General features: G+C 41.8%; 1 protein-coding gene and 1 pseudogene across 1 annotated transcript; one reads left to right on the forward strand and one right to left on the reverse strand.

Annotated features, from left to right (window-relative positions):
- Window positions 1-1,691: 1,691 nt before the first annotated feature.
- LOC123081597 (serine protease Do-like HtrA) lies at window positions 1,692-5,173 on the reverse strand. The gene is made up of 9 exons (XM_044504148.1): window positions 4,855-5,173; window positions 4,604-4,750; window positions 4,351-4,505; window positions 3,603-3,890; window positions 3,345-3,475; window positions 2,516-2,633; window positions 2,349-2,441; window positions 2,160-2,237; window positions 1,692-2,041 (listed from the first exon to the last, which is right to left on the reverse strand). Exons 1-9 carry the CDS (start codon window positions 5,027-5,029, stop codon window positions 1,934-1,936), a joined length of 1,293 nt encoding a protein of 430 aa, XP_044360083.1. The 5' UTR covers window positions 5,030-5,173; the 3' UTR covers window positions 1,692-1,933.
- A 751-nt stretch (window positions 5,174-5,924) lies between these two features.
- LOC123083702 (uncharacterized) lies at window positions 5,925-12,506 on the forward strand (annotated as a pseudogene).
- The last annotated feature ends 417 nt before the right edge of the window (window positions 12,507-12,923 follow it).

Below are 12,923 nucleotides of genomic sequence, written 5' to 3' on the forward strand. Positions count from 1 at the left end.
CACGGTGACCACGTGCTGGAACTGTGCACACCCGGAGCTGCACGCAGCGACGTTGTCGTCTGTGAATGTTACAATCATATATCACAGGAGCTACGACCAGCTCTCGGTGATGCTATAATCGTGCACACAGGAGCTGCAACCGCAATGCCGTCGACGGCGAATGCTACGACCATATCCTGCAGAAACTACAACCGTGCACACAAGAGCTGCAACCGGCAATGCCGTCGTCGGCGAATGCTACAACCATATCCCGCAGAAGCTACAACCGTGCACACAGGAACTGCAACCGGCAACGTCGTCCACAACCATATACCGCAGAAGCTACAACCATGTGGGCTAGAGCTGCAACCGTTTGGTGATGCTACAACTGTCTCGCTGGACCTGCAACCTGCGATGCCCATCCTCGGCGTATGCTACAACCGTGTACCGAAGAAGTTACAACCACATGTGCCAGAGCTGCAACCATTTGGTGATGCTACGATCGTGTAAGGCGGACCTGCACCGGCGAGGCATGTCGCCACTGAGGCTGCAAGCACGAGCACAAGGAGTTGCAACTGGGCGGCGCTGCATGCTTGGACCGGCGACAGTGTGACCGGAGTGGTACGACCATGGCTATTTTGCTTGCTATGAGACAGCAGGTGTATGCTGGAACAAGTACGGCCGTGTACTGCCACCACCATGGCCGCGAAATGCTGGAACCATGGAGACGAAAAGCTGGTACCTCGACATCCATGTGCTGGAACCCTACGGCCGGGGTGTTGCGACCACGGCTACCGCCACGACAGCGGCGAGCAGCTGCTGTGACCACATCGGCCGCCTACTGGGACCTCGACGCTGTGCACTGGAACACCGTGAACTGGGGTGTTGTGGCTACGTTCTTCAGTAACGGCAATGGCGAGCACATACTGCGACTATGGTGGCCACATGCTGGCTGGCGACGAGCAACAACGGAGCGCTACGAGATGGCTGCAGCAAAGGCCGGCCGGGTGCCGCAAGGAGCATGTGCACAAGAGGGATCCATACAGGTACTTGGAGAAATGAGTTTGAAGCAGAGACAAGTTCATATTATCTCAAGGGCGTGATACAAGGAGCCCGAACCCGAACAATAATTCTTATGATCTTATCTGATGTTGACGAGGACCCAGCTTCAAACTAATGTGTTCTCTCATGTTGATTTGCTTTACTTGGTTAGTACTGAGTACTATGTTTTATCTTATAAATCATTGTAGAGACAAATGTGCGCAAGTGGTTGAAGAACATGTAGAAGCTCGAGAACAAACTCCAAGGAGGTAGAGTAATGAACATGTTTTTAGTCACATTTTTACTGCTCACTGCAATGTTTTTGGCTCAATAAGCATTTCGAGAAAGAAGTGCTCAAGGGGTTGTTGAGTAATCTGTAGATGATATAGAACCTATAGTTAATTACAAGAGGTATTAACCTGATTTGTACATATTTACATGTGGAAATATATTGAAGAACCTGTACTCTAACTGTATTAGTGTATTGTTTTCCTAACTCTAGGAAGAAAACTTCTGTGAACATGACTCCTACTAAGCAAACATCTATGAAAAAGGCCACTGCCAAAGGAAATGAGAAGATAACTCCAGTGAAGAAAGCTGCAGCTAAAGCGAAGAAACATGGAGCATGGATGCTTTGGTAAAAAAAAACATGGATGAACTATGTTGTCTGTTCTCAACAATTTACTTGCTGCACACCACCCATTTACCAAAACCATATAAAATCCCAAAATATCAACATAGTTTATAGTCTGGTATAACATTGTAAGCATCACATGGATGTCACATAGGAGTGTATTGCACAATGCACATAAGCTTACATATTTGAATTAAAATATAATCGATCTACAAAAAACTGGAATATACATACCTTTAGAATGAAGTGATAATCTAGATAATTTGTAGATGGGACTAGTTAAAAGAGGAGACGTGTACCTCTTGCAATAACTTCTCCAAGGTCTGATACATTTGCAGTCAACTCTCTGGTACTTCGGTATTTTTTGAGTGTGTGAAACACCCCAATCTATGGAGTTAGCATAACACATTTCTCAGTGCTAACATCTTGCTGATAACACTTTGTTACAAAGGAATGGATGGCAGGGATCAAGCGAACCGTCGCTATAAGATAGAACTGAACTTACAGAAATACAAACTTCAGCATTATGGCCATTTTGGCTGTCTGAAGGGCCTTTGCATAGGCTCATCAACGTATTTTCCAACTGATAATTTCAGAAAAATAACATAGAAGTCAAGAGGATGAAGCAAACGAATATCACAGAAATATAATTTATTTTCACTTTATTAACCTAACAAATACCTAATACACCCACCTCAATTGTGGTAGAAATGCATTTTCCATTCATACATTCAATAAGATCACCTTCTTGGATTCCGAGTATCTCAGCATTAGATCCTTTAGACACCTAAGGTTCAATTGCCAAATAATTAAACCATATACGCATGGGAAAAATAGCACTTTGAGGAAGGCGTTATATACCTCCTGAACAACAAGACCGTCATCAATGTTACACATGCGCCATAACATGTCAACATGAGCAGGCTGTAGAAGCTTGACGGCCTTAAACGTCATCCCAAGATGGGGCCGAGCGATGTACCTACACCAAATCAGATACCGTTTAACATATTTCGAGCAAGGTAGACATGAGTAAGTAACCTTTCAAAAATAAGCCATCTTTAGTAGAATCCAACTTCTATCTTTTCTTTATTTGAACAAGGACTTCTATCTAACATGTTCAAAATTTTCTATCACTAACCAAATAATTTGATTCAAATAGATTTCAAAAAGGCCCAAAGGGGGTGAATCATTAGTAGTAGTTAGAAAATGCTCAATGAGGATTTTTCATGATTTTACGTAAAATTCAAACATCATATTTAAACGAGATCAGTTGAGTATCACAAAACTATTTGTTCATGAATATCCCCTCGGTTTAACTTCAAGCCCTCCTTGAAAAAGATGGGTTCGGGAAAATTGTCCATCAAAATTAAGAGAAAAAACTAAAACAAAGTTTTCCATTTAACTTTACTCTACACTTTGGCTGTAGATAGTACTAAAGACATGCGAAGCAAAATTATAAAGTCTTATCCGTTTTATCTTATGAATACTCCATAGTTGTGATGATGGAACATTTTGTAGTCAAAGAGTGGTTCTGATTGTTTCTTTCCGTCTACGCCTTCAAAATCATAACATAACTTATGGCCATTAAATTGCATAAAATTGACCTAACAATAATACAAAGAAACAATACGAAAGAACACATTATCAAATAACAATAGATACTGTCACAGAGCTGAGAGGAAAAACGCGCCTATATTTCTTCCACGAATCCAAACAATTGAGCAAAATGGAAGATGGTATAAAAGACCCAAATCTCTCGGGGTTGTTGACCATTCCGACAACTTTTCCATTCAAGTCAATAACTGGCCCCCCGTTGTCATACTACAACAATTTGTATTGACAAAACATGAGAGTTACAATAACAAGAAAAATGACATACAATAGTGCAATATAGAACTCAAAGTTGTAACAAATGTATATAATACCATCTCATGATAAGATATATTACCTCATTATCATAGTAATGGCCATCTAGAGAATGGAAGTACACGTTGTGGTGCCGCTCAAACATGGTTGAATTCATATACTTTGCCCTAGCATATGTTATCCTTAGATATAAGGAATTGTCTCTTCCGAGCTGAAAAACCTCTTCAGCAAATTTTACATCTTTTTCACGAAGAGATGGTAACTTGATTGGTTGATCCACCTCAACATTCAAGAAAGCGATATCGTAATGGGGCTGATAGTAGACCAGGTCGCCCTTTGCACTAGTGCCATTTAACAAATGAACAGTGACCTAAAAAGAGTTCCGGAACAGATTTTATAAGATTTTTGAACAATGCCTAGTAAGCAAATCACATATGATGTTTCCAGTTTGTTATCATAGAAGGCCAATAGCACAAAAAACATGTCCACTGCACTGGTGCCGTCTAGCAAATGAACAGTGACCTAAAAAATGTTCTGGGACAGAACGTATAATTTTTTGAACAATGCTTTGTAAGCAAAAATTGCATAGGATGTTTCCATTTTGTTAAACTAGAAAAAGGCCAATAGCTAGCACAAAAACATGTCCTTTGCACTGGTGCGATCTAGCAAATGAATAGTGACCTAAAAAAAGTTGCGCAACAGATTATATAAGACTTTTGAAGAATGCTTAGCCAGCAAATCGCATATGCCGTTTCCATTTTGTTATAATAAAGGGCCAATGGCACACAAAAAAAAAGCATGTGAATTGCAACTAGTTAGATTTGACTCACATCAGCACGAGGGGCATACTGCTCGCCGCCTGACGAGACGTTGTCAGGAGCATCCTTTGTGCGAATGAGCCGCGCAGTTGTCAAAACAAGGCCGGTTTTGTTCCCCTCATCCCAATCGACCCAGAAGCCGGAGCAGCGTCTCAGCGGTTCACCATCTGTGTGATTGATTCAAGCACGATCGACACATACATTAACTTGCACGATGGGTCAATCAATCCAAAACAGAGAGGCTGCATATACACATACTCCATACCAAGAGAGGATGAAACCCCTAGGAGAAATTTGGCAGCGGAGAGCACGGCCTGGCTTCCAGATTCACGGACGGAGAAGAGCTGGGCAGTGTGAAACCTGGTGGGGGATTTGAAGTCATCGAGCGTGGGGATGTTCACAGGGCGGGGAGCTACAGGCAGGCGGCAGGAGCATAAGTAAATAACGATAAATATGGATCGAGAGTAATTAGTTACTGTGATAAATAAACTGATGAAGAAGATCGATGAGACGGACCTGATTCTTCATCGCGTCTGGCCTGTTCCATCTTCTTGGCCGCCAAGTAGTAGGAGCCAGGATAAACCCACGCGAACGGATCAGGCGTCGAGACATCTTCCTCTTCGCTCCACACAACCACCTTCTTCCTCTTCTTCTCCAAGGGACCGTCTCGTGTGCTTCCATAAGCCGCCATGGACCCGCGCACTCGTCTTCTTTCCCGGATCGCCGCGAACTGGAACCCCCGATCAAGGAATCAACCTATCCTCTCGCAGCCGCGCCGCCGCCGACGGCGCTGGGGATTTATTCGTCCAGTTTTTTTTACTCTCGGGGAGGGATTTTTTTCGTCCAGTATTAGAGGCGGGCTCCCAAACCAAACCAACAATCCCTACGCTCGGCTGGACGGCTCGTTGCTGGCCGGTTAAAAAAAAAACCCGACCATGTTCCTCATATTGATCGGCCTTGAACGATTTAAGTGATCAACATTCTCTGTCCAGCCGAAATATAGGACGGAGATAAATACACACAATCGCGACGCGTCTGTCTTGTTGGACTCGATAGGTAGGACCCTCCGCAAACTGCATCAAAATCCTTCGGCCCCGACTTGCCGGGCCAGACATTTTGCTCTCCTCTCTTCTCCCTCGTCCGCGTCGGCCCGACCCTAGCTCCGCCGTAGTACTGAGCCCTTAGCACCGCCAGAACACTCCTACTCTCCACTCTTGCCGCTACGAACGTTGTTGCCGGCCCGGACGTCACCGTAGTATGTTCCGGCTATTTTCGGACTGCACTTTTGCCCTCCATGTGATCCCACATTGAAAAACAAAAATAGCTAACGTATGAATTATGCACTTTGCCCGATATGCCATATGAGGGTCGTCTGAAGCCGTCCGCGGACGTATCTACGGACGTTTAGGGGCTGGATTTGCGATGTCTATAGATGCTTTTTTTAAGGAACATGCTGTAGATGTTCTTATTCAACCCCGTGGTCATGGCTAGTTTTTTTCTTCTGAAGAGACCGCAACCTGGGTATGCTGGGAGGTGACGGCATGGGCTAGACCTGGGTCATGCGGCTATGGCCATAGTTCTGGGAGATGGCGACGACGCCCATTGGTATTGTTCCCCTTCTTGGAGGCGTTGCTGAGGTGCGTCGGCATCTCATCCTTAAAATTGTGCTTGGTTGTTGACTTTGGGCAAAATTCTAGGCCCGGTTCTGAATCGGTGATAGCAGTGTTCTTGATGCCGTCCCTCTATAGGGAGCATCTTGTACGGAGACACGGCTTGGAGGTCATGTGTTGCGTTCCTTCGATGTTCGTTCTATCCCAGATTGATCTTCAGGGGGCGGTATGTACGCCGTTGTTGGTGCCTCCGATGTCTTTCTCGAGATCGAGCCACTCCCGCCACTTACTCGCTGACCTCTCGTAGGCATACATTAATGGATGGATGGTGCATAGATAAGGGAAGCCTCGTTGGCATTTGTCAGTTCAGGGTAGGCCCCTTTATGTTGTGGTTGTAATGTGTGTGGTGGCTTGTCTTCGGGGGGGGGGGGGGGGATATCTGGTGCACCGAAGCTTGTGGTGCTACCGGTGCACTGAAGTCATATTGTGCATTTAAGATGTTCAAAATTTTCTGAAATTTTTTTAGCACATTCATACAACATCAATGTGGATTGTCACAAAATTTCAAGCCAAAGTGCAAAACATAACTCGAAAAAACAAAAATGACAAATTCAACACTGAATAGTATGTAACATAACTTGGGCTCTAGATTTGGCCCATTATCACATTGATGTCAAATTTGTTATTTTTATATCTGAAAAAATATTCCAACTTTTTGTGACATCATACATTGATGTTACATTAACGTGCTAGATTTTTTTAAAATATTCTATGACATCCGGTGCGCCGGTAGCACCACAAGTGCGGGTGCAATGGATACATTCCCCTTGTCTCCGAACTATCCCTGGTGTGGAAAAAGTGCATGAATTTTCAAAAAGTTCATAGAATTTTTTTATTTTAAATTTGGAAAAGTTTACAAATTTGAAAAAAGTTGATGAATTTTTAAAAAGTTCATGAATTTTTTTATTTACAGATTTGAAAAAAGTTCATGAATATGGATTTTTTTTATTAAATTGAAAAACTTCATTAATTTCAAGAAAATTATAATCTGAAATAAAACGTTCGCGCATTTGGAAAAGTTCACAAATTTGAAAAAAAGTCCACGTTTATAAAATGCTGATAATAAAATGAGAAAGTAAAACGAAAATGAAAGTTAACCAGAAAAAAGGAAAAAAAAGGAAGGAAAACCGGACGGGGAGAAGCTTGCCAAAACCGGGTTGCACCAGCGGCTCGTCACGTCGCGTGCAGGCTGTAAACGCAACTGTTTAATTAATTAGTTAATTATTACTCTCGATCAATATATATATATATAGCTCCCCCGCCTGTGAAAATCCCTACGCTCGATTACTTCAAACCCCCGACTAGGTTTCACACCGCCGAGGTCTTCGCCGTCCGTGATTCAAGCGAGGCCGCGCTCTCTGCTGCCAGATTTCTCCTAGGGGTTTCATCCTCTCTTGGTATGTAGGATGTGTATATGCAGCCTCTCTGGTTTGGATTGATTGATCCATTGCCCGTCGCGCAACTTAAAAATGTGTGTATCGATCGTGTTTGAATCACGCAGATGGTGAACCGCTGAGACGCTGCTCCGGCTTCTTGGTTGATTGGGATGAGGAGAAGAAAGCCGGCCTTGTTTTGACAACTGCGCGTCTGATTCGCACAAAGGATTCTCCTGACAGCGGCTGGTCAGGTGGCGAAGAGTATGCTCCTCGTGCTGATGTGAGTTAAATGTAGTGTTTCTTCTAAAAAACATCTATCATTCTTTTCCAGCCCAGCCGCTTCCACCCCCAAATAAATAACTAGTTGCAATTCTCTTGTTTTTCTTGTGTGTGCTACTATTCGCCTTTCCTAATAATAACAAAATGGAAATGGCACATGTGTTTGCTTACTAAGCATTGTTCAAAAATCTTATATAATCTGCCCCGCGGCCTTTTTTAGGTCAATGTTCATTTGTTAGATTACACCAGTGCAAGGACATGTTCTTTTTGTGCTATATATATTGGCCTTTCGATTTAATAACAAAATGGAAACATCATATGTGATTTTCTTACTAATTAAGCATTGTTCAAATCTCTAGTACAATCTGTTCCGGAACTTTGTTTTTAGAACTGTTCATTTGGTAGACGGGACCAGTGCAAAGGACACACTTTTTGTGCTCTTGGCCTTCTCTAGTTAATAACAAAATGGAAACATCATCTGTTCAAATCTCTAATACAATCTGTTCCGGAACTTTCTTCTCAGGTCACTGTTCATTTGCTAAATGGCACCAGTGCAAAGGGCGATCTGGTCTACTATCAGCCCCATTACGATATCGCTTTCTTGATTGTTGAGGTGGATCAACCAATCAAGTTATCATCTTTTCGTGAAGAAGATGTAAAATTTGCTCAAGATGTTTTTCGGCTCGGAAGAGACGATTCCTTAAATCTAAGGATAACATATGCTAGGGCAGAATATAAGAATCCAAACATGTATCGGCGGTACCACAATGTGTATTTCCGTTCTCCAGACGAGCATGGTGATGATAATGAGGTAATATATCCTATCATGAGATAGTATTATATACATTTGTTACAACTATTAGTTTTTCTATGTCATTTGTTTTATAACATTTTTCTTGTTACTGTAAACTCTCATGTTTTGTCAATGTGAATTGTTGTAGTATGACAATGGGACCCTAGTCATTGACTTGAATGAAAACGTTGTCGGAATGGTCAACGTCCCTAAGAGATTTGGGTCTTTTATACCTTCTTCCATTTTGCTCAACTGTTTGGATTCATGGAAGAAATATCGGTGCGTTTTTCCTCTTACCTCTGAGATAGTATCTATATGATTGGTGATGCTAAGCTAATGTGTTCCCTCCTGTTGTTTTCTTACTTATTGTTAGAAGTCGAACTATTTTTTGCAGTATCTATTTGCTCACTTTTATGCAATTTAACAATCTTCAGGATATCGGTAACTGGTAGCATACGGTTGGGTGTTGAGTTAGGGATTAATTGGCTTATCAGCCTATTAACTGAATTCATTGGTAGGTTAACTGGGTCATGTCTATATATATCCTAGGCTGCATCTGAATTGCTTTGCAATATTGGAGCACATGCTGCAGTAGAAGCAGCCATAGATTGCCGCAAATGCCAAATGCACCACACCAGTGCATTCTAGATACTACATAGGAGAGCGACACTGCAGCAGCAGAACAGCAGCAGTATTACATCAGAGAGGAGAGCAGTTTACCTTGCAGCCTGGTGAAGCCATGGATAGAGGACAGGAGGAGCATATGGCGAAGCAGCTGGAGGAGTGGAGGTGTGTCCGCTGTGGTAACGCAGGCAGCTGCTCGAGGAGGGTCAGCGCCGACGGCTGCTTGGCGTGGGGGCTGCTCCTCGATGAGTGGAAGAGAGCACGGACCAACCTAATGCGCTGGGGCTGCTCCTCGATGAGCGGGAGAGAGCACGGACCAACCTAATGCGCGGGAGGCTGTGGGTAAAGGGAGGGAATGAGCTAAATTTGGGCCAAAATTACCCAGGCAGTTAATCAGTCCAGCCAATAATTCGGTGTGACAAGCCGATTAATCTGCTTGTTAGACAGATAAATTGGTCCACCCAGTTAATTGCGTGAATAGATCGTTTTTAACTGACTGATATGCCGATTAACTGGCAGATATATATTTTGAACAGTGCAATGTAATGACCATAAGTTATGTTAGGATTCTCAAAGAAAATGTATCATTTTCGTGTTTTATGTATATACACACAGTCATATGTTTGTAAAAGTGGCTAACATAAGCAATTTAGCAATAATACTTATTTATAAGCAAATCAAGAGCTGAAAATAAAACAAGTAGAACCATGCTGAGACTACAAAATGGTTCATGATGACAACTAGATATAATAAGGAACTGATAAGGCATTATAATTCCGATTCGCATGTCTTCAGCCAAATTGTAGAGTAAAGTTAAATGGAAAACTATCTTTTAGGTTCTCTCTGTCAATTTTGACCGACAATTTCCTGAAACCTAGGAGATATTCAAATACTCTTTTGTGGTACTCAATTGTTCCTGGTTATGTTGAAATATGATGTTTTACTTTTACGTAATGTCATGAAAATCCGTCTTTGAGCATTTTTCAACTACAATGAATGATTCATCCCTTTTCGGCCTTTTTGAACTTTATTTGTATCAAAATATTTGGTGGCCCTTACATAGAAGTTGGATTCCACTAAAGACGACTTATTTTGAAAGGGTTACTTACTCCTGTATACCTTGCTCAAAATATGTTGCTTTTTTTTAACATGTTAAATAGAAGTTGAGTTCCACCAAAGGTTTGCTTATTTCGAGAAGTTTACAACTCATGTATACCTTGCTCGAAGTATGTTGATTCTTTTAACATGTTAGATAGAAACACCAAAGATTTCTTATTTTGAAAGGTTTCGTTATACCTTGCTCGAAATATGTTAAAATGGTGTCTGATTTGGTGTAGGTGCATCGCCCGGCCCCATCTTGGGATGATGTTTCAAGCCATCAAGCTTCTAGAACCTGCTCATGTTGACATGTTATGGCGTATGTATAACATTGATCATGGTCTTATTGTTCAAGAGGTATGTAATGGCTTCCTGAAGGTGCTCCTTTTTCCCATGTGTATATGGTATAATTGTTTGGCAATTGAACCCTAGGTGTCGAAAGGATCTAATGCTGAGATACTCGGAATCCAAAAAGGTGATGTTATTGAATCTATCAATGGAAACCTGTTTCTACCACTGTTGAGGTGGGTGTATTAGAGATTTGTTAGGTTAATGAGTTGAAAATAAATTACTCCCTCCGTCTCATAATATAAGAGCGTTTTTTACACTACTGTAATGACAAAAACGTTCTTATATTATGGGACGGAGGGAGTACATTTGTGTGATAGTTATTAGCTTCACGGTCTTGACTGCAATGTTTTTTCTCTGCAATTGTCAGTTGGAAAATATGTTGATGATCACATGCAAGGGCCCTTCAGGTGCTGAAGTTCATATATCTGTAAGTTCATTTATATATTATAACGGCAGTTTGCTTGATCACTGCCATCCATTCCTCTGTACCGAAGTATAATTAGCAAGTGCTAGCACTAAGAGATTTCCCCCCTAACTCCATAGGCTGGGGTGTTTCACACACTCAAAAAACAGCGAAGTACCGTACAGTGGACTGCAGAATTATCAGAACTTGGAGAAGTTCTTACAAGCTAGGTACACACTCCTCTTTTAACTAGACCCATCTACAGATTATTATCCATATTATTTTTTCAATTCTCAAGTATGTATATTCCATTTTTTGCAGATAATTATTATCCAGACATAATGCTAGCACTAAGTTTGTAAGCTTATGTCACACTCTTACATGACACCCATGTGATGTTCAAAATATCATAGCACACCATAAAGTATGCTGATATTTTGGAAGTTTATGGTTTTGTTAAATAGGTGGTGCACAGCAAGTAAGTTGTAGCCATGTTTTTCTCACCAAAGCATCCACATCTTCCATTGTAGACTTGGAAGTTTTAGATTTTTTGGAACAAAAGATACATATTGGTGCTTGTAGGTTTGTCGACGGGCGCTAACTTTGAGTTGTGTGACATTTTGCAAAGAATCTAAGTAGAAATATCTATGAAAATACTAACGCTATTGGCGGCCGCCCTAATGTAATTTTAGGGAGCTACGGAAGTTTGAAACGACAACCAATGAATTTTCTTAATCTGATGATGTTTCTTGCAAAATAAATGGGCAAGTTAAATGAAGTCATGATTGCATACTGATTGAGGACTACCAATTATATACATAAATAGTGAAAATAATTGCGATATCAATCCATAATAAATCTATTGTTTTTGGTACTCGACGGAACATGTTGGTAGTAACCTGATACTTGAATCGAAAAAAAGCCACAAACTTTTTTACCCAACAATAAAAGAGTCTGATCGGGTGTTGAAATGTAACAAAAATTCATTTAGTTGCATATACCAACTGGATTGGATCCTTCCTAGCATGGTACATGATAATTGTGAATTAGCATATTCATAGATGATTTTGAGCCCGTTCACAATTGATTTTGAGCAAAATATAAGAGAACAAATATGAGATGTTTGATCACAATAATTGCTACAAAAAACTGAGAAAACAAATGCTTCTACGTGTAGCATTGCAAAAGAGAGAGAACACATCATGGCCCTGAATATACATATACAAAATGAGGTGTTTTACGGTGATTGGGAAAGTACTGGCAGTACTTTCGAGTACTTACCCCTCCGATTTTTATTGGCCGTCCGATCTGGTGGGGGATTGAAAATGAATTAACTTAATTAGTTTAATCAGACAAGGGCATAATGGTCCAGGGTAAAATATTCTGTTTTGAACCGATCACGTCAACGACGTCTAGATCCAGTCCTCGTTCTCATCAAGTTCTCGTTCCCGTCCTCTTCCTTCTGTTCGACGAGCCCGGCGAGAGGAACCAACACCGTCGGCGGCGGCGGCGTCATCCTCCACCTCGTCCCATTCACTATAAACGACGTGCTCGACTTCAGGAAAGAAGATTAAGGCGCGACATCTGCGGCGGCAGTGTCGGCGGCGGCACTATAGGAACTCGCCCCCGCCGATCACATCACTTCCGGGCTTGCATCCTAAGGTATGAATCGCCCGAATCTCAAATCCTCCCCATTTGATTGGCCCGCTGGAAGTGACTATTGGCAAAAACTCCAACTTCCTCGTAGATGGATCTATACTCTGCGGTTGGCCCCTCGGTTAGGCCGCCGGGAGATATCAATGCTTGTTCTGAAAGTAGGCTTGTTTTTCTTGATGCAGCAGGAGATATCAATGCCTGCAGGAGATAGGCCATAAACTTACTTTGTTTCATAGCCTACATTCCTACTTTGATTTTTTTAGTCATCATCGATTTAGGTTTCCCTAGTGCATGCAATTCAATTTAGAATCCTCCTCCGATCTATTCGTCGCCGC

The sequence above is a fragment of the Triticum aestivum genome, chromosome 4A (assembly GCF_018294505.1).
Source record: "Triticum aestivum cultivar Chinese Spring chromosome 4A, IWGSC CS RefSeq v2.1, whole genome shotgun sequence".
NCBI classification, from domain to species: domain Eukaryota; kingdom Viridiplantae; phylum Streptophyta; class Magnoliopsida; order Poales; family Poaceae; genus Triticum; species Triticum aestivum.